This window comes from Balaenoptera acutorostrata, chromosome 3 (assembly GCF_949987535.1).
Source record: "Balaenoptera acutorostrata chromosome 3, mBalAcu1.1, whole genome shotgun sequence".
Lineage (NCBI taxonomy): Eukaryota > Metazoa > Chordata > Mammalia > Artiodactyla > Balaenopteridae > Balaenoptera > Balaenoptera acutorostrata.
In genome coordinates this window covers 119021989-119044521 of record NC_080066.1, presented here as the reverse complement: position 1 = coordinate 119044521, position 22533 = coordinate 119021989, and the positions used below count along the sequence as shown (strand labels likewise).

Sequence of the window (22533 nt, the reverse complement as noted above, 5' to 3'; positions counted from 1 at the left end):
CCGCCTATCATAAGCAGCATAATGGAAAAAGCAACTGGAATAAAAAGTTAGGAGAACTGGATTCTAGTAACTATGGGACTATACACAATCTCTCAAGGTCTTAATATTTTCACTGAAAAAAACTGAGAGGGCAGCCTAAACGACCTCAAGGGTTACTTAAATTCTAAATCCTGTATTTCTCTACTCTGTCTTTTGGAAAGGATTACCAAGGATTAGAGTTACTTGGTCAAAATGCCTCATTTTACAAAACAGAGCTGAGTTGCAGGAAGGGTTAACACAGACAGGTAGTAAACCGCACTCATTCTGCTCTTATGCTCAGTGCTCTTTGCACTGTAATGTATTCCTTTCGCAATTAATACCCTAAAACAACACTATCCTTTCTTTATAACAGTCTCAAAATCCAATAAATTCAAAGGAAGAGAGAATAATAGTACTAACAAGAGCAGCCAGAATTGGATAATGTTGTGCAAGATCTCTTTTTCTCTCATCAAACCCTAAAGCTTATCTCTGTAGGTGGCATGTGAGATGAAACTTAACTATACTCTGCCCAGCCCCAGTCCCAGGTATCTGGACATATTAGTAATAAGGGTATTTGCTGGAAGGCAAGTATGAAAGCAACAGATAATAGATCATAGCAGAGAAATATAGTCACCTTAAACAAAGTAAACAAGATTAAGTATAACCTAAATGAAGTATCTAAAAATAGAAACTGCAACCAAAAAGGGCAAGGTTTGTCCCCACTGGAATCCTGGAAAGTGGACAGTCCCAGAAGTCAACAATGGCAATGCACGCAATGAAGGCAACGTCCATGGGAGCAGGTACTCGAGGAAGCTAATGACAACAACTGAACTGACAGATATATCCTTATGAACACAGAAGCATCAATTGGGATCTAGTATCATTACACATTTCTACTACATAAATACCCTATTTGCTCCTATATCAGGTAGGGGTGGGAGGCGGTTTTCACTTGTCAGAGAATCCCCTCCACCAGTATAAACCCTTTACCAGCCATAATAATTTGTAATGACTCCAACTCTGGTGCAAGAAGTGCAGTGAAAACATAAGTACATAAGTACAACTGTTGTGTGTGGCAATTATAAAGCAGAAAGGTATTTGTATTAGTCAAAATATGTGTGTGTATATAAACACACACATAAATCAATGCATAACTGGATCCAAAATTTCTATATAAGAAAGGCTTAAGGACACCAGTGGGTTGGTGGTGGAAACTGGGGCCCAGTGGTTATCTTAAATCTGTGTCTGCGTAACAATCAAGCAAGATCATCCATATCAAAGAAAACATCACATTGATGGAGACTGCCCCAAGCCTCTCATTAGTATTAGCATATATCTAAGTATATACCTAAATTCACTTCTATAAGCCATCTAAAAAAAAGAAAGTGTTAGCTAAAAATGTTAACATATTTTCAAAAGATTTTTTGATACTTTTGGTGCTGACTGAAAGGCAGGGGACCAAAAGTAAGAGAAGATGAACTGGACAGCCCAATGAGGCATTTAAGGAAGAGAGCACCTCCAACTTGGGCAGGGGTACCGCAGTTCAGTTTCATGGCCCAAGCCATTGACTGTTACTTCCTATATTATGAGCATATTCAATTGGGTAGATATAAATTTCAACCAAGCCATCCCATGATGGAACTGCTCAAAAGACAATATCCATCTCAAAGTATTGCAAAAAGTAGGTATGCTTTTTTATACTTTTACTCAGTGTCGACAACTGCCTGCATATTCATCTCTTTCTTAGCCTTTTATGCAAATCAACAAAGGGTTGTATTTCCTTTCTTTTCTTGCTTCTTAACCTCTTTTTTGTTTGTCAGCTTTAAAGGGATGGGAGATAGCAGGAGCAATAAGAACAATTTAGAGAAGTCTCAAAGAGGTCTCTAATTAGTCTCAAGGTAAAACTGGTAAAAAGCAAAGGAAGTATGTTTAGAGATTTGAAATTTAACACCAAAACACTACAGCACACATTACTTAGTACTATTATGTATTTATACTTTTCCAGTATAGCCCCATCTAATGATGTCACCAACAATGAGCAGAAGATCAAATGGTCATTCATGAACAGTCATTTTTCAACATAATAGTGGTTAGCAAAGGATGAAATGAAGGAAGGAAGGAAGCAAGCAAACAGGCAGGCAAAAAAAAAAAAAAAAGGAAAGAAGGAAGAAAGAAAATACAACAGAGACTGTATATGGCCTGCAAAGCCTAAAATATAGGCAGTCCTAGCTAGGACTGCTTTAACTGAAACTCTTCAAAGCAAGACTGCCTATATTAACTATCCAGCCCTTTACAGAAAATTTGATAACCCCTGCCAATGGAGATATCCAAATGGCCAATACGTAGACATATGAAGAGGTGTTAAATATCATTAGTCCTTACGGGAATTAGGGAAAAACCCCAATGTGATATCACTACCCACCAGAATGGGTAAAATGAAAAGGACAATGCTAAATGTTGCAAACATGTGCAGGAGCCAAAATTCTCAAACACTGATAACAGGAGTGTTAACTGACAACTAATTTGAACAACTTTTTGGTAGTGTATACCAGAAATACATATTTGCATATCCTATAATATAGCCATTTCACCAGTAGGTATACATCCAACAGAAATGTATACATATGTCCACCAAAGTACTTACAAAAAATGTTCAGAGCAGCCCTACTGGTAATATCCCAAAAATGGATGGAATACTGCTACATAACTTGTATAAATCTCATGAATATAATATTGAGCAAAAGTGAGACACAAAGGACTATAAACTGTATGATTCTATTTATATAAAGTCAATAATAAGTAAATTCATTGATGTCAGAAATTGAGATAACGGATACCTTTGGAAAGGGGACACAAAGTGGGGCTTCTAGGATGCAAGTGATGTTTTTTCTTGGATATGCACACTTTGTGAAAATTCAATGAGCTGTACACTTATGATTCATGCACTTTTCTGTGTGTCTATTATGATTTAATAATTAACACACTAGGGCTTCCCTGGTGGCACAGTGGTTGAGAATCTGCCTGCTAATGCAGGGGACACGGGTTCGAGCCCTGGTCTGGGAAGATCCCACATGCCGCGGAGCAACTGGGCCCGTGAGCCACAACTACTGAGCCTGCGTGTCTGGAGCCTGTGCTCCGCAAGAAGTAGAGGCCGCGATAGTGAGAGGCCCGCGCACCGCAATGAAGAGTGGCCCCCACTTGCCACAACTAGAGAAAGCCCTCTCACAGAAACGAAGACCCAACACAGCCATAAATAAATAAATAAAAATAAATTAATAATTAACACACTAGAAACATATCATATCTACAAACTCTATGCCTTTGAAGGAAAATTGTGTACATCTCTCGTTCACTTTTCGGATTTGCCATCATTACCTCTCCCCAGTGAGATATCTTAATTCCTGTTACCTTATATAGAAAGCAGCTTTGTTTTAATTAATTCTCTTGGTATACTATTGCACAGGATACCCACGTTTATGTAACCGTCATTTTAGGTTAGTTCCACACTAGATCCCAAGGAGAAACTTTGAAAAGCCAGTAACTTGTTATTGTGAAAGTTATCTGGGGAAGGAAAAAAAAAAAAAAAACCCTTAAAATGTTGTTTTGTTTGGCCCTTTGTTTTGGCTCACCTTTGTCTACTACCACTGTGATTTAATCTGCATAAAATGTTCAAAGGAGCTTTTCAAAAAGCCTGTTCTTGTGGAAAGTTTTTTCTTTCTACAACATCCTGTCTAATAATGCTGTTATCTTGTGTTTATCCAGTTCCTTTCATCCATGGAGCTTAAAGTACTTCACAAATAACTGTCGGGTGGTGTCACCTTCCAGTCAGCGAAATGTGGGCCCAGAGACATTGTGAACCCCCCAAAATTCTAACAGTACCTTTGTACAGCATGGCTCAGCGTGCCTAAAGAAGCACACATTCTTTGCCGAAACTTTCAAGTGTGAGACCTGAAATACAAAACGAATGAGTGACTCTCAAGGGCACAGAGTCAATCATAGGTTGAGCCAGGACCTGAACCCTCCAATTCACTGCCTCTTAAGGGAAAAGCAAACAAACAAAAACCTACACTCTTGAATATATGCTCAGCTGCAGAACTCTTGTAATAGGAAACAGGGGAAGATGCCGAAATCATGCCCAGAAAGAAGACCGGAGGGCCCCACGACGCTGACCTTCGAGGGAGCCCCATCACTCCCGGCCGCACGGGGCCAACCTTCACCGGGTGCAGTTTCTGCGCGGCCCCTTCTCCAAGGAGGCTACAGCCGGAAATTCCACGTCTGGCCTCAACCCACTCCTCCTTTTCTCCGGTCGCCCAAACCTCCCACCCTACCCGTTTACCTGAGATGCGCCCCGCACCGCCCCAGGAGCCGACTCTGCGCGCTCGCCCAGACTTTCTCAGGCCCGACGCGCAGGCACCACGTCAACCAATCGACGCTCACTCGGGGCCTCCCAGACCGGGGCTCTTCCGCGCGGGGAGGTGCGCTCGCCTGCGAACGTCCCCACGGGCCGCGACCGGGGAGCGAGCCAGCCGCCAGCCGCGCGAGGGGGCCCAAGGGGAGGAGAGGCTGAGCGGGCGCCGGGCGGGGGCAGGCGGCGCACACCGGGCATGCGCGTGCCGCACCACTAGGGACTTGGGGCGGGGGCGGGGGCGGGGCGGGGGCGGGGCCTCCGGGCAAAGGAGCGAGCTTGGGAAGTCTTCGCTGGAGTTTCGGGAAGTTAGAAGGCGGTGTTAGTAGTCTCCCCTCGGCTGCTCCGCAGAGCGCTACGGTTGTCAGGTCTGAGACGACGGACGCATTCTGTGAGAGTAAAATATTCCCCGGACAAAACCTAATGTGGTTAGAGGAGGGAAACTGCGTGCTTAAAAACGTGTCTTGTGGCCCCAACTTGAGCGTTGTCGAGTCTCCACAGGAGCAGGCGGAATTGTGGTTTCCGGTTTTGTTTGTGTGTGTTTTGGGGTGAGAGGGACAGTGGGGATGGGACCCCAGGGAGAGAAGAGGGCCGTGCTGGGAAGGGATGGTTGAATGAAAAAGGCCGCAGTTGGGCTCCAGTTGGATAAGCAAAAAGCAATACCTAGCTCCTAGACAAAGAATGCTTCAGACTAAAACTTGGAGATGGTTAACTTTTGATTTAAGTACTTAAGAAAGAGATATGGATACTTAACGTTCAGTATATGGATTCTTTAAGACAAAATGTTGAGCCTTACAGAATTAAAAAATTAAGTCCTCAATTCGTGTACCTCCCTGTTGAAACAAGAAAGGACTACAGCTGATAGTAATTCACATGTGGTTTTCTTGCACTACAGATCAGTATTTCTTTTACGAATGTCACGTTAACTCCTTAAGACACCACATAGTTATTGAGCACATACTATGTGCCAGGGACTCTCTGGGTTTGCATAATAAGCAATAATGATGATTTCTTACACATTCCCGAAAAACAGGCATAATATGAAGTGTTGACAGTTTCCCAAGTTAGTGGTTAAAGTTAATGAAAGGAACTTACACTTTAGTAAAAAAGAGGAGTAAAAAAAAAAGAAAACATGAAAAAACTGGATGTAAATTAGTTGGAAGAAAATAGGTTATAATATTCACAAACTCTTGGTTATTATATTGTAATGAATGCGCAGTGCTCTGAAGAGGTTTTTTGTTTATAGATTCAGCTTTGAAATGCATTTTTCTTTACTTCAGTCAAGGTCTGAATCAGATATTTATGGACAAAAAGTACCATAAAAATATATGAGGCAAAAGAGGAGTGATATAGTTTGTCAGAGTAGATGGCAAGGGTACCCTAATCAGGAAAAATGATTTGTGAAAGGGTTTAAGGCCAACTCAAATTTATGTAAGAGAAAGGAGGGAAAGTTGCTTTTTCTAGCTAAGGAATAACAAGAAATAAGGGGGAGATAGTGACCACAACACTGAGAAAAGTCAAATAATGAATTTATAGGTTAAATTTAGAGAACATGCATATACTATTTTTTGGGGGGGTAAAGGTGCATTAACCCTGGTTTTTTAAAACTCATTATCTGGATGCCAGAAGTCTCCAGGGTAAGGAGAAAATCCATATTTTCTTTCCTTTTAGTAACATGTTTTTTCTTCTGTTGTTTTTATTCAGTGAGCTCAAACATTATGCCTTTTCTCCTTAGTCCTTCCTCCAACTTACCCGAGGTTACTCCTTAATGTTCTTTTCCTGAACTTTTCATACCACAAGAGCTAATTTTTTCTCAACCGCCTTGCACCACCACCATCACTCACATGTACATTTTTCATTCTCTATCTTGCCAACAGTTGCCAGTCTACAAGGAATGAAAGGCACCAATTAGAGCTTTTCTTCTCTTCTCAAGCTAATTATCAAAGATGTTGTCTATGTCCTTATCCCTCCTATAAGTTGGATAAGTATGAGAGGGCAAAGAAAATGAACCTCTTTTTCATTAGAGAGCAAAAGAATGTCAGATCATGAATACTTTAAGTTCACAAATATCATCAGCCTCCCACAATGTGCCAGCCACACCAATCAGTTGTGGAAATGAAATAATGAATAAAAACTATGCATACAAGTAGCTGAGAATGTCATGTGTATTAGTCAGGGTTCTCTAGAGAAACAGAAACTATAAGATTAGTTAAATAGATAGATTTTTATTGTAAAGGGTATCTTGTTTTAATTTGCAATTCTGAGCTTAATCCTCTCCTGATCTCAGTATCTATTTATCTTCCACCATTCCCTTTCTTATGTACCTAATAACAGAGCTTCAAAATACATAAAGCAAAATGTGGTAGCACCGCAGAGAGAAGTTCACAATTAATATAAAATTATAGTCAGAGATTTCACACTCATCTCTCAGAAATTGATAGAACAAGCAGACAGAAAATCAGTAAGTGTATGTAAGACTTGAACAACACTATCAACCACAACTCTATTAACCAACTTACCTAATTGACGTTTATAGAACACCGATTAACAGCAGGATACACTTTCTTTTCAGGTCTGCATAAAATATTCCAAGACAGACCATAATCTATATCATAAATACAATTCATTTAAAAGGATTAAAATCAGGAGTGACATTAAGAAAATGGCAGAATATGCAACCCCATACCCTCCTTCTCCCATGGAGACACAAACTTAACAATAATACATGGGCCAATTGTCTTTGTGAGAAATCCAGAAACCAGTTAAGTGGGTCCTGCACCCAAGGTTAGTGTGAAACCAACTGTACCAATGCCTAGTGGGAAATTTTGTGGCACTCACTTGCAAGTGATCCACCCCCAATATAACATGATTGGGAGGAAACCCTCAACTCCCATCTTCTCCCTGAGGAGAGAAAGGAGTAGAACACATGTCCAGTGATCTGAATTTTCAAGAAAGTGCCTGAGTGACTGGTTTCTATCTTGCCTGAATCTAAGTATTGACAAGAATGGGTGGCCAGTTTGGGGCTGCTGAGAACAAAAGCAATCAATGTGCCCCAGAGTCCACCATACTACAGACAGAAGCTAGGTGGAAGTCCAGTACTACAGCTTACTACTGCGCCACAGAGGCCACAGTATTGCAGACAGGTGCCAGAGGGAGATCCTGAGTAGAAACTGGCAAACCTCTTCAATTATTAGATTACACGCACAAGCCCAAAGTGGTCACATCTCCAGATAAGGCTTTAAGAGGTCTCCAGGATCTCTAGCTGGATTGATTGTAGAAAGTCCTCCCTGTATGAAACCAGACCACAAAAACTGGGAGAGGTGGCTGATTTTTCAAATGCTGAAGTCCCAACAGAGGATGACAAGCCATACAAAGAAACAGGGAAACATGACCCATTGAAAGAAAAATTAAATTTGATACCTACCCTAAAGAAATGGAGATATATGAGTTACCAAAGAATTCAAAATAACCACCATATGGATGCTCAGTGAATTAAAAGAGAGCACAGATCAATAATTGATGAAGTTAGGAAAACAATACATTAACAAATGAGAACATTAACAAAGAGGTAGAAACTATGGAGAAGACACAAACAAATTCTGAAACTGAATTCTTCACCAGAGAGAGAAGAATCAGGGAAATCGAACACAGGACTTTCAAAATCACTTAGGCAGAGGAACAAGAAGAAAAAAGAATGAAGAGAAATGAAGAGAGGCTAAGGGACTTGTGGGACACCAACATGTAGAATAACATAAGCATAACGGGAGTCCCAGAAGGAGAAGAAAAAGAGAGGACAGAGAGCCTATTTGAAGAAATAATGACTGCAGTCTCACCAAATCTGAGAGAAATGGACATACAAATTCAGGAGGCTCAAAAACTCCAACTAGATAAATGTAAAGACCTGCACTGAGATACATTATAATCAAACTATTAAAAAATTAGAGACAAAGAGTGAATCTTGAAAATGGCAAGAGAAAAACAACTTGTCCTGTACAAAGGAGCTTCTATTAGAATACAAGCAGATTTCTAAGCTGAAACTTTTCAGTCTAGAAGGGAGTGGAATGATGAATTCAAAGTGCTGAAGGAAAAAGAAAAAAACTGCCAATCAAGAATACTATATTCTGCAAAAATGTCTTTGAATAACAGAGGAGAAAAAGACTTTGCCAGATAAATAAAATCTGAAGGAGTTCATCACCACTAGTCCTGCCCTACAAGAAATGCTGAAGGAAACCATTCAAGTTGAAGTGAAAGAATGATAAACAGCAACACAAAACCGCATGAAAATATAAAACTCTCTGGTAAAGATAAATTTATAGACAAATACAGAATCCTACAGTATTGTAATGTAGATGCATCAATCACTTTTAAATGTGGTATAGAATTTAAAACATGAAAGCATGAGAAATAATTACAGATCTGTGTTAATGGATATGCAACATAAAAAGAAGTCATCTTTTGTGTGTGTCAACATACAGGGTGGGACAGAGATGTAAAGGAATAGAGTTTTTATATGCAATTGAAATTAATTTTTTATCAGGTTAAAGTAGATTGTTACAACTTTAAGATGTTTTAGGTAATTGCAATGGTAACCACAAGGAAAATACATAGAATATGCATAATGGGGAAGGAGAAGGGAATCAAAACATGTCACTATAAAAAAAATCAATGAGACATTTAAAAATGACGAGAATAAACGAAGGGATAGGAAAAAAACTACAAGACATACAAAAAGCAATTAAGAAAATGGTGGGACTTCCCTGGTGGTGCATTGGATAAGAATCCACCTGCCAATGCAAGGGACATGGGTCCAGGAAGATCCCCCATGCTGTGGAGCAACTAAGCCCATGCATCACAACTATGGAGCCTGCGCTCTAGAGCCCGTGAGCCACAACTACTGAGCCTGTGTGCCGCAACTACTGAAGCCCACGTGCCTAGAGCCCATGCTCCGCAACAAGAGAAGCCACTGCAATGAGAAGCCTGTGCACCACAAGGAAGAGTAGCCCCCACTCACCACAACTAGAGAAAGCCCGCGCGAAGCAACAAAGACCCAACGCAGACAAAAAAATAAAAATAAAATTAAATCTTTAAAAAAAAAAAAACGACAATAGGAAGTCTTTCCCTATTAGTAATTACTTTAAATGTAAATGTATTAAACACCCCAATTCAAATATGTACATTGGCTAAATGGATGAGGAAACAAGATCAACTATGTGTTGCCTACAAGAGACTCCCTTTAGATCTAAGGAAACACAGGTTAAAAGTGAAAGGAAGAAAAAAGATATTCCATACAATCAGAACTTGCAGAGAGCAGGAATGGCCATACTTGAATCAGACAAAATAGACTTTTAATTTATTTTTATTTTTAAAATTTTTGGCTGTGTTGGGTCTTCATTGCTGCATGTGGGCTTTCTCTAGTTACGGCAAGTGGGGGCTACTCTTCATTTCGGTGTGCAGGCTTCTCATTGTGGTGGCTTCTCTTGTTGTGGAGCACAGGCTCTAGGCACACGGGCTTCAGTAGTTGTGGCTCGCGGGCTCTAGAGCGCAGGCTCAGTAGTTGTTGCACATGGGCTTAGTTGCTCCACGGCATGTGGGATCTTCTGGGACCAGGGCTCTAACCCATGTCCCCTGCACTGGCAGGCAAATTCTTAACCACTGTGCCACCAGGGAAGTCCCAGATAAAATAGACTTTAAGATAGAAACTGTCACAAGAGACAAAGATGGACATTATATAATGATAAAAGTGTCAATTCACCAGCAAGACATAACAATTTATAAATATATGTGCACCTAACATTAGAACTCCTAAATATATGAAGCAAACATTGACAGAACTGAAGGGAGAAATAGATTACAATATAATAATAGGAGACTTTAATACCCAACTTTCAATTAGAGGTAGAACAGCAAAACAGAAGATCAAATAAGGAAACAGAAAACTTGAACAACACTATAGACCAGTTCAACCTAACAGACATAAACAACACTACACCCAACAATAGCAGAATACACACTCTTAAGCACACATGGAACATTTCCAACATATGTTAGGCCAGAAAACAAGTCTTAACAAATTTAAGAAGTTTGAAATAATATAAAGTACCTTCTCCAATCACAGTGAAATGAAACTAGAAATCAACAACAAGGAAAACAGGAAAATCCACAAATATATGGAAATTAAATAACTCACTATTAAATAACCAGTAGGTCAAAGAAGAAATCACAAGAGAATTTAGCAACTATCTGGAGACAAAACTACAACGTACCAAAACTAGGGGATGAAGCAAAAGGAATACTAATTGGGAAGTTTATAGTAGTAAATGCTTACATTAAAAAAAAAAAGATCTCAAGTCAACAACCTAACTTTAGACCTCAAGGAGCTAGGAAAAGGAGACCAAAGGCAGCCCAAAAGTAAAAGAAGGGCAGAAATAATAAAGATTAGAGCAGAGATAAATGAAATAGACTAGAAAAACAATTTAAAAAATCAACGAAGCCAAAGTTGATCTTTTTAAAGATCAACAAAATTGATAAGCCCTTACGTAGACTAAGGAAAAAAAAAAAAGACTCATAATTAAATTAGAAATGAAATAGGAGACATTATCATTGATGTCACAGAATTAAAAAGGACCACAAGCGACAACTATAAACAATTATATGCCAACAAAATGTTTAACCTAGGAGAAGTTGATAAATTCCTAGAAACACACAACCTACCAAGATTGAATTAAGAAGAAATAAAAAATCTGAACAGACCTATAACTAGTAAGAAGATTGAAGCAGTAATCAAAAACCTCCCAACAAAGAAAAGTTCTGGACCAGATGGCTTCACTGGAGAATTCTACTAAACATTTAAGAATTAACACCAATCCTCCTCAGACTTCCAAAGAATTGAAGAGGAAAGCACATTTTCAAACTCATCCTATGAGGCCAGCATACTTTGATACCAAAACCAAAGACACAAAAAGAGAAAACTACAGACCAACATCCCTGATGAACAATGATGAAAAAATCCTCAACAGAATACTCCCAAATTGAATCCAACAGCACATTAAAATGATTATCTACCATCACCAAGTGGGATTTTTACCTGGAATGCAAGGATTTTTCAACATACAGAAATCAATCAATATAATATACTACATTAACAAAACAAAGGACAAAAACCACATAACCATCTCAATTGAAACAGAAAGAATTTGACAAAACTCAACACTCTTTCATGATTACGTGAAACAGGGACTTTCCTCATGTTCCAGAGGGTAACACTCCATGCTCCCAATGCAGGGGGCCCAGGTTTGATCCCTGGTCAGGGAACTAGATCCCACATGCATGCCACAACTAAGAGTCCACATGCCGCAACTAAGAATTCCGCATGTTGCAACTAAGAAGCCCACATGCCCCAAGAAAGAAGCCCATGTGCTGCCACTAAGAAGTCCGTGTGCCGCACCTAAAGATCCCACATGCTGTAACAAAGATCCCGCATGCCACAACTAAGACCCAGCGCAGCCAAAATTAATTATTTAATTAATTAGTACTTTTTAAAAATTAAAAAAAAAGGACTCAACAAAACTAAGAATAGAAGGAAACTATCTCAACATAATAAAAAGCCTATAGCAAGCATCATGCTCAGTGGTGAAAGTCTGAAAGCTTTTCCCCTAAGATCAGGAACAAGGCAAGGATGCGCACTCTCACCATCACTATTCAACATAAAACAGGGATTCCTAGTCAGATCAGTCAGGCAAGAAAAACTAATAAAAGACATCCAAATTGGAAATAAAGAAGTAAAATTAGCTCTCTTCGCAGATGATATTATTTTATACTTTGAAAATCCTAAAGGTTCCACAATGAAGCTACTACAACTAATAAACAATTTCAGCAAGGTTTTAGGATATAAAAACCAATGCACAGAAATCAGTTATGTTTCTATACACTAACAATGACCAACCTGAAAAGGAAATTAAGAAAATGATTGCACTTACTATAGCATGAAAAAGGATAAAATAATTAGCAATAAACTTAACTAAGGAAGTGAAAGACTTGTACACTGAGAACTATAAAATATTTCTAAAAGAAATCAAAGAAGGTACAAATAAATGGAAAGACATTCATGCTTGTAAATTGGAAGACAATATTTTTAAAATGTCCATACTACCCAAAGTGATCTACAGATTCAGTGCAATCCCTATCAAAATCCCAATGGCATTTTGTACAAAAGTAGAAAAAAATCCTAAAATTCATTTGGAGCCACAAAACCCTCTGAGTAGCTGAAGCAATCTTGAGAAAGAAGAACAAAGTGGAGGCCTCACACTTCCTGAGTTCAAAACATACTACAGACAGCTGTAATTAAGTGGCATTTTCCACGTCTCTTGACATAGTCTTCCCTCTGTGCATGTCTACCTGTGCCTAAATTTCCTCTTTTTATAAGGATACATCATATTGGACTAGGGTCACCCTAATGACCTCATTTTAATTTGATTACTCTGTAAATACCCTATTTCCAAATAGGTCATATTCTGAGGTACTGGGGATTAGGACTTCAACTCATCTTTTTTAGAGGACACAATTCAACCCATATCAATAACTTGAGAAATACGAAAATGAAAACACAACATACCAAGGTTATGGGATGCAACAGAAGCAGTGCTCAGAGGGAAATTCATAGCTGTAGATGACTATATTAAAAAAGAAGACATCTCAAATCAATAGCTTAACTTTACACTTTAAGGAATTAGAAAATGGAGAAAACAGCAGAAGGAAAGAAATAAGATTACAGCTGAGATGAATGAAATAGAGAATAGGGGAAAAAATAAAATTAGCTAAACCAAAAGTTGGTTCTTCAAAAATGTTTTAAAATTGTCAAAACTTTAGCAACATTGACTAAGAAAAAAGAGAGAAGATGTTAATAAAATGAGAAATGAAAGTGGGGACATTACTACTGGCCTTACAGAAGTTGAAAGAATTATAAGAGAATATTATGTACAGTTGTATGCCAACAAATTAAATAATTTAGATGAAATGGACACATTCCTCAAAATACATTACCAAAACTTACTCTAGAATAGAAAATCTCAACAGACCTACAAGTAAAGAGATTGAATCAGTAATTAAAACCATTCCAATAAAAACAAGTTCAAGACCAGATGGCTTCACAGATGAATTCTACCAAACATTTAAAGAATTAACACTGATTCTACTCAAACTTTTTCAAAAAATAGAGAGGAGGAAATACTTCCTAATACATTCTATGAGACCAGCATTTCCCTGCTACCAAAGCTAGAAAAAGATATCACAAGAAAACTACAGACCAATATCCCTTACAATGCAAATATACTAGCAAACCAAATTCAAAAGCACATTAAAAGGATTACACCCCATGAACAAGTGAGATTTATCCCACTTTTGAAGAATAAAAAGGTGTTTTGACATAATAGAATCAATCCATGTAGTACATCATATTAATGTAACAAAAGAAAAATACCTACGTGATTATCTCAATAGATGTAGAAAAATCATTTGACAAAATTCAACCTCCTTTCATGTTAAAACACTCAGAAAAATAGGAATAGAAGGAAATTTCCTTAACATGATAAAAAGCATTTATGAAAAATCAACAGGTAACATCATATTTAATGTCAGGAACAAGACAAGAACACCCAATTTCATCACTGCTATTCAGCATTGTACTGGAAGTCCTAGAGAGAGCAATTATTCAAGAAAGAAATAAAAGGCCTCCAAACTGGAAGAGAAGTAAAACTATCCCTATTTGCAAAGGAAATGATTCTATGTAGAAAAAAATCGTGAAGAATCCACCAAAAAATTAATACATGAATTCAGCAGAGTTGCAGGTTACAATATCAATATACAAAAATCAGTTGTGTTTCCATATACCAGCAATGAATTATCCAAAAGGAAATTTTTAAAAATTCACTTACTACAGCATCCAAAATAATAAAATACCTAGTAATAAATTTAACCAAGGAAGTGAAAGGTTTGTATACTAAAAACTACAAAGCAGTGTTGAAAGAAATTAAAGATAATTAAATGGAAAGGCAGTCCATATTCATAGATTAGAAGACTTAATATTGTTAATATTGTTAAGATGGTACTACTGTCCAAAGTGACCTGCAGCTTCAGTCCAATCCCTATGAAAATTCCAATGGCCTTTCTTACATAAATTAACAAGCTGATGCTCAAGTTCATATGGAATTGCAAGGGCCCCCAAATAGTCAAGACAATATTGAAAAAGAAAAAGCTGGAGAACTTACGTGTTCTGATTTCAAAGTTTTCAAAGCTATATTAATCAAAATAGGTACAGGCATAAGGATAGACATATTGACCAATGGAAAGAATAGAGAGCCCAGAAAGAAACCCAAGTATCTATGGCCAATTGATTTTCGACAAGGGTCCCAGGGCCATTCAGTGGGGAAAGAATAGACTATTCAGCTTTTGGATTTCATGAAAATTAAAAACTTGTGCATCAAAGGACATTATCAAGAAAATAAAGAATGGAAGAAACATTTGCAAATCATATATCTGATAAAGTTTAATATCCAGAATGTACAAAGAACTCTTACAGCTCAATAGCAAAAAGACAAACAACCCAATTAAAAAATGAGCAATGAATGGGCTTTAATAGACATTTTTCCAAAGAAGATATACAAATGGCCAACAAGCACATGAAAAAATGGCTAACTTCATTGGTCATTGAGGAAATGCAAATCAAAGCCACAATGTGATACCACTTCACATTCTCAAACCAATAATGATGGCTATAATTTTTTTTAAATGGAAAATAACAAGTTTGGGGAGGAATGCAGAGGCACAGGAAGCTTTGTAAATTGCTGTGGAAGTGTAAAATGGTAAAGCCACTGTGGAAAACAGTTGGTAGTTCCAGCAATTCCACTCCTATGTATATACCTAAGAGAAATGAGACTTGTACACAAATGTTTATAGCAGCATTATTCATAATAGCCTAAAGGTGGAAACAATCCAAATGTCTATCAACAAATGAATGGATAAACAAAATATGCAACATACAATGGAATATTATTCAGTCATAAAAAGGAATGGAGTACTGATACATCCTACAACTTGGATGCATTTCTAAAATATGGTGCTAAGTGAAAGAAGTCAGACATGAATGGTTACATATTGTATGATTCCTTTTATATGAAACATTCAGAATAGGCCAATCCATAGAGACAGAAAGTATATCAGTGGTTGCCAGAAGCTGGGGAAGGGGTAAATGTGGAGTGATGACTTAAAGGGTATGAGGTGTTCTTCTGGCATGACTATGATTCATACACTGAATTAATATTTATTACATGCCTACTATGTGCCAGGCAGTATTACAGTCACTTTTTCATGGACTTTACATTCAGAAGGAGGAAAAGACTAAGAATAAACAAAAAAATACAGAATATATCTAGGGGTTGAAAATTGTAATGAAGAAAAATAAATCAGTCTAGATAAAGTGTGAAAAGATTAAGGAGAAGTACAATTTTACACAGGTAAAGCCTGCCTGTCAAAGTAATATTTGTGTCGATGGCCTGAAAGAAGTGAAGAAGCAAGTCATGGGAATGTCTAGGAAAAGGACCTTCCTGGCATAAGGAAAAGCAAAATGCAAAGAGGGGGAGCGTGCTTGGGAATGTTCAAAGGAATGCCCCCCAAAATCAGTGTGACGAGAGCAGGGTGAAAGAGAAAAGGATTAGGAAAAGAGTCTGAGGTGGTAGCCCTAAGCCAAATTACATAGGATCTTTAGGGCTATGGCTAAGACATTGGATTCTATTCTAAGGATCACAGGAAACCACTGGATGGCTTAGAACAGGTGAGTAATATGTGAAATATGCTTTAAAAGGATCACTCTGGCTACTGTAACCACAATATTCAATTCAATTTATGGGAAATAGCCCAGACATCAATGCCTAGATTATCAGTTCTAAAGTCAGGAAATGTCAGGCTTTCCCACCCAACTCTTCCCCTAAATAGTTTGGTAATTTAGCCAAGGCCCTCAATCTCTTCACATCTCAATCTCCTGAACTGTCAAATAAGAAATCGATTAAAGTCTCTTCCAGATCTGTCATTCCATGATTGTCGAAAGTTAAAATAGGCTTCACTATTATATTAGCTCTTTTACTTAAACCAGTGATTCTCAACTAAGGGCATTTTTCCCCTGCAGGGGACATCTGGCTATGTCTGGAGACATTTTTGGTTGTCACAAATGGGGAAGGAGTTGCTACTGGCAGCTAGTGGGTAGAGACTAGGAATGCTGCTAAATATCTGGCATTGCACAGGACACCCTCCTATAACAAAGAATTATCTGGCCCACAATGTCAATGGTGCTGTTGTCAAGAAACCCTGACTTGATAAATAGAAAATTCACACTATTTACACATAATAAAATTTATGGCACTGAAGTTAGTGCTTTTCTAACTTCAGATGTATAAAGTTCCTGATACATATTATCAAGTCATTGTTTATGAAAGTCCTTTGACTTTACCACAAGCTATTTACTCTGAATAATTGTACATCTTTTCTGTATGGGTAGAAAAGCTGAAATAACAATTAGACCATAAAAACAATATAGCTAGTGATTCAGAAATAGGCCTCCTAAATTATATATACTTAGGTTCAAATAATATCTCAAATATTCAGTGTGACTTCAGGCAAAAGTTACCTAACCTCTGTGCCAGAATTTCCTCATTTGTAAGATGAGAATATCTCTATGATATTATGAATGAGATAATGGGTAACGAAATTCTTAGCCCAGTGCCTTTCATAAGTAAGCATTACATGAATATTGTAATTATTACAATTTGCAAGGCAGGCTGAATATGGCCTGAAGGTTGCAGATTGCTCTTCACTTTTCTATAATCTCTCGATTTCCCTCTGCCCTATTCTCTCTTTCTAAAAATATTTATTTATTTTATTTATTTGGTTGCATGGGGTCTTGGTTGTGGCAGGCGTGCTTCTTAGTTGTGGCAGGTATGCTCCTTAGTTGTGGCAGGTGGGCTCCTTAGTTGCGGCTCGCTGGCTCCTTAGTTGTGGCATGCATGTGGGATCTAACTCCCTGACTGGGGATTGAACCTGGGCCCCCTGCATTGGGAGCACAGAGTCTTAACCACTTTGCCGCCAGGAAGGTCCCTGCCCTATTCTCTTAGTTTGTTTTTTCTAATCTGCTGTGAACCAAGATATTAGATATCCACCCTATCAACCTTTTTAGAATTGGGTCTAAAATTAGTTCTAAGTGAACCTGGGAAGCTCCTAGGAGGAAAGTGCATGGATTTCTGCATATTGACAGCTCAGAGGCCTTAACTCCTAGATTCACAGTTACATCTCAAATAACAGAACTCTGTAATATAAATGGCCTCTAAGTGTTGTTCTTATATCACAATAATATATTGAAAAAAGCTTCTCAAGTAATTATTTTGTCCATACTGCCCAGTTAAAGTCCCTTGGAACTTAGAAGTGCTCTGTTAGGTGATAGGATAATCTAATGCATCAGAACCTAAGATCTGTCCTAAATAATATGATGCCTTGGTATCTGTAAGTTATAAATCACTGAGAGCTTAGAGCAGTGATACTCAGACCGGCAGATTTTAAAGCACATAAGAGTCTTTCATTTGCAAACAGCATTTCTTTAATACCTCTAATACTTCTGCATAAGAATATTCTAGAATAATAGGTCTTTTGAATAGTTCAAGAGTTATAATCTCTTCTATTGGTCAAGATTTCTTAATCTGGTATCCACAGACCACTCTTCCCAACTTCCCACCATATTCCATGGATGGGTTCCATGTATGCTAAATTCTGCATTTGTGTGTCTGTGTGTATATAGAGAGTGTTTTTTTTTTTAAATGTTTTAGTGAATAATCTTTTTTAAAAATTTTTATTTATTTATTTTTGGCTGTGTTGGGTCTTCGTTACTGTGCGCGGGCTTTCTCTAGTTGCAGCGAGCAGGGGGCCCCTCTTCGATGCGGTGCATGGCCTTCTCATTGCGGTGGCTTCTCTTGTTGCGAAGCATGGGCTCTAGGCACGTGGGCTTCAGTAGTTGTGGCACGTGGGCTCAGTAGTTGTGGCTTGCAGGCTCTAGAGCACAGGCTCAGTAGTTGTGGCGCACGGGATTAGTTGCTCCGTGGCATGTGGAATCTTCCTGGACCAGGGCTCAAACCCATGTCCCCTGAATTGGCAGGCAGATTCTTAACCACTGCGCCACCAGGGAAGCCCTAGAGAGTGTGTTTTGACATCTAAAGAAGAGAGTCTCTAGCCTACAATAGCTATGTATCTTTCAGGGAATGGTATTTTAAAATGTGACTCGCAGTTATAGTACATTGAGTACCATGGGATTATACAGCATTTTCCAGTTAGAAACTGATGAAGATAAACTTTAGACTTGAGGAAAACAAAATCTTTCAAAATGAGCAAATACTATAATTTTAAAGTATAGCTCTTTGTTCCTAAACCTTTTCCCAAACTGTGGTTGACACTGCTAGTTGTTTCCCAATATGTTTTTCCTTTTTTCCATAATGGTATATATATTTTTTATGGACACATTGTCACCCGGCAAAATACTACCTTTCCCAACCTCCCTTGTACCTAGGTTTAGCCCTAGTGGCCAAGTTCTAACCAATGAGATTTATGTAATTTCCAGGGCTTTCTTTGCCCTTCTTACCTTTCTTCCTCTCTGCTGGCCCGAGCTTTATTTGTGGCTTACAATTGTGTCATTACATGAGGGAGAAATAAAGTTCTATCTTGTTTAAGTCACTATTATTTTGGTCTTGAACAGTAGCTGATCCAATGGCCCAATACAAAAACTTTATTCCAAAAAGATATTAAAGAAATTGTCAGATACTTAAGTTCAGTATTTTAAGGTTCCCAAAGGTTTAGTTTCTAGTCACTTTGCAAACTGATAAATCAATAATTTAATTATGTAGTTCTCAACCAAGATCAGCTAAATATAGTAAATCAATAATTAAAAAATATAAGCTTGATAATTTAGCAGTTTTGCTCTAATATTACAGCAAATATTAAAGCATTACGTAAAATAATAATAGAAAGAGTAATGTGATGGATTGTGTGTAAGGAATCTGAACTAGTAGGTCAAGTAAATTTTACTTTTCCCAGTGCTAAACCTCCCAGCATTCCAATACTGGCCATGGGCAAATTTGGCTGCTGATAAGAGCTATGCCCCATAATCAGAGCTCTTAGCTCAGTGTGTACTTGTTGACTGTGGATCGACACTGGCTGCCTCCCAAGCTCCAGAATGTTCTTATACCTAGGCCCTATCTCCTCAGCTAATCTGGAGGTGTAGGACTAGACTACCTGTAATATCAGGCCTTGCTTTTTTTACTCAAAGATATCTGTTCTAGTGCAGAGAGGTTAAAAAGAGGTAGCAATTTTCTAACAGGGTATTTGGAAAGATGTCTGGGAGAGTCTTCTGACTGAATCTGTAGGGATCTTGAGAGATTGAGGTCTTAGTGAGACCACAAACTTGCACCCACTTCCTCAGGTTAAAATATTCAGAGATTAAGATATTTATGAAAAAAAAAGATATTCATGGAAATAATGGATGATGTCAAAAGGCTGTCTTTAAATCTTGACCTGGGAGTATTATTGTATTTCCTGAAATAATCTAGGGAAGGCAAAAATTTACTTACATTGCAACATGGTATGATCTCTTCCATTAGATTATATGCTCCAAGGGAGGATTTTAACTGTTACATTGCCAGCTCATAATGCTGACACTCAGTAAACTCTCAATGAATGAATGTAGAATTTGGTTCAGTGTGTGCCTTGGGATTTAATAGTATTTAATAATCCAACAAATTTCTTTAACTTTAAAAGATTCTCTATTTACATATGAGTAAATGAAATTAATTTTGGTAGCATTTAATTATTTTAGGTTTCAGTGTGAACGAATGTAGTTTGGCCTGTGGTTAATATTTAAATCTATAATGCCACGGCTATTAGAAGAGAGAATCCTGGCTATACCATTAACTTATGGTGTGATCTTGGGAAACTTAGTTTCTTCAATGGAAAATTAGGAAAACATTAGGAGCTCTGAAATTCTGATTTTGGTGCTTAGTATATAATAGGTTCTCAGTATTTTTTGAATGAATAAGTGATTTTATATTGTACTCAAGACCTCATATTTAATTAGTAAAGGACTGAAACATAGCTCAAAAGCTTTTACTATATCTAAATAGCAAAAGTGTCTTAAAACTATTTCTTGGTAAACATTTCAAACTTAGTAATTTTAATCAAATATGAGAAAATTTGTTTTTGCGTATCTGATCACATAAGTAGCAAGTCTCTCGAATTCCTCACTTTAAATGATTTTGCCAGTCAGGTTATCATTACCAGCTTTTAATAGCTCAGCCTAAGAAATTAAAACAAAGTATAAAACCAATTATTGTATTTTGTACATTTAATTGGAAATCATATATATTAAGTTGAACCTTATTACATATTGCTGATATTCAATGGCCTTCAAAAATGGCAATTTTATATAGTTCAAACTGAATATGTTTAGTATTAAGTACCGTGTATAAGAAATAATATGACAATAAGGGTTCCAAAGCGTCTCATTCTCCCTTTTACTCCTATCATTTCCTGCCTGTTAGGGGTGTGGCAGGTATTTTTCTAAAATTTGAGAATCTTGTGTCTCTCCTACAGAGTTTTTGCAACTTGTGGTTTAAAAATAGTATAAACTAGTATTTTTGTTTTGCTAACTATCCTAAAGGGCTAGTATGAATAATTAAACGTTTTACAGAGAAGAATATATTGGTAGTTACTTAATGTTCCTTGATTATTTGGGTCAGTGGTTCGCAAACTCTAACATACATAACAATCACTGGAGAACTTATTAAAACACAGGTTTCTGAGCCCTATATCCAGAGATTCTGATTCAGTAGGTCAGGGCTGGAACATGAATTTACTTTTCTTACAAACGCACACATTACGCTGATGCCCACGGACGTGGGGTATAGATAGAAGAGACTTATTTGTAATAAGGCCTTCTTTTTTTTGGTCTTTCAGTAAATAAAACTCAAGTTGATGAGGTATGAGATATATTCCCTTAAGCCAAAACCATTTCTTAGAAAAGTACTATATACAGTAGCTCAATTGTAAGATACCTGTAAATTGGATTTATTTTGACTTAGTTGCTATAGCCCACAATTTCGGGACAACTAACTCCAAGGAATTTATTCACCTGTCCCTTCTTTAGAACTGCACTGTGCTCTGGCTTTCCAGAGGGCAAGGGTCGCCTGGGCCCTGCCGCTGGAGTTCTAGGCCAGGATCACTTTTTTACTTGCGTTATCAGAGGCAGAGCGGCCAGCTGGACAAACTCTGCAGAAGGCTCCTGATAGGGAAACCCGTGGGCGCCAATCTAGGAGACCAAACCGATCTGCGGCGGTCTACCAACCCAATCGCATCTGCGTGTCTTTTCTCCTTCAGGGTCCCTCCCGGAGCCCAGGGAGCAAAGCGGGGTCGAGAGGGAGCACCTGAAGCAGCGCAACAGGCAGGTCCCGACCCGCCGGAGATCACGCGGCGAGTCTGTGGCCCAAACCGCCCGCCGCCTCCGAGTAGTCGCCGGATTGCCGCCCCACAGGGAGCCACTCGGCCCAAGGACTAACCCAGCCCCGGCACTCTCGCTCAGGAGAGGCTCTGCAGGCCGGCATTCAGGCTGGCGAGCTCGCCCACGCATCTCAGCCCAAGCAGTGGTCGTCTGGCTTGCGAAGATGTCGGCCAAGCCCGCTGTCGGCTTCGTGAACGAGGCTTCTCGGCAGATCCTGGCCGGTGGTTCCGCTGGTAAGGCCGCCCCGCCGGGGGCTAGTCGTTTTTCCCTTCGCGTGTTCCGAAAACGTTCCTCAGACAAATCTCCCCACCGAAGTTTTGCCTTTTTCCTCTGCCTTCCGCGCTCCCGGGGCAGAGCCTGCCGAGCCCGAGCCCGCGGAGCGCGCGAGCAAAGGAGGCCGGGAGCGGGCGGCGGGCGGCAGGCGGCGGGTGTCCGGTGTCCCAGGTCAAGTCGCCGCGGCGCCCGCGCTGGCCGCTCTCGGGTTCCCCACCTTCTGTGTTCCTAGCTTGTAAAGCAAGGCAGGCAGCCCCAAGGC

General features: G+C 38.7%; 2 protein-coding genes across 7 annotated transcripts in view; one reads left to right on the top strand and one right to left on the bottom strand.

Annotated features, from left to right (window-relative positions):
- The window catches only part of MIPOL1 (mirror-image polydactyly 1), a 336113-nt gene extending 331521 nt beyond the window's left edge, over positions 1-4592 (bottom strand). For 2 of the 4 annotated variants that reach the window (XM_057543812.1, XM_057543817.1), the window contains exons 1-2: positions 4355-4592; positions 3898-3966 (exon numbers count right to left, since the gene is read on the bottom strand). Coding sequence is in view for 1 of the 4 variants with exons in the window: in XM_057543817.1 (XP_057399800.1) it covers positions 3898-3910 (13 nt within the window). In the remaining 3 variants the exon portion in view is untranslated. The remainder of the gene's footprint in view (positions 1-3897; positions 3967-4354) is intronic. The other 2 variants (XM_057543811.1, XM_057543814.1) reach the window with 1 other exon arrangement.
- Positions 4593-4725: 133 nt separating this feature from the next.
- The window catches only part of SLC25A21 (solute carrier family 25 member 21), a 514834-nt gene continuing 497026 nt past the window's right edge, over positions 4726-22533 (top strand). For 2 of the 3 annotated variants that reach the window (XM_007180729.3, XM_007180728.3), the window contains exon 1: positions 21526-22231. In XM_007180729.3, coding sequence (XP_007180791.1) covers positions 22162-22231 — 70 coding nt within the window. In that variant the 5' untranslated portion in view covers positions 21526-22161. Of the gene's footprint in view, positions 4792-21525; positions 22232-22533 lie in introns of those variants that run through there. The other variant, XM_057544322.1, reaches the window with a different exon arrangement.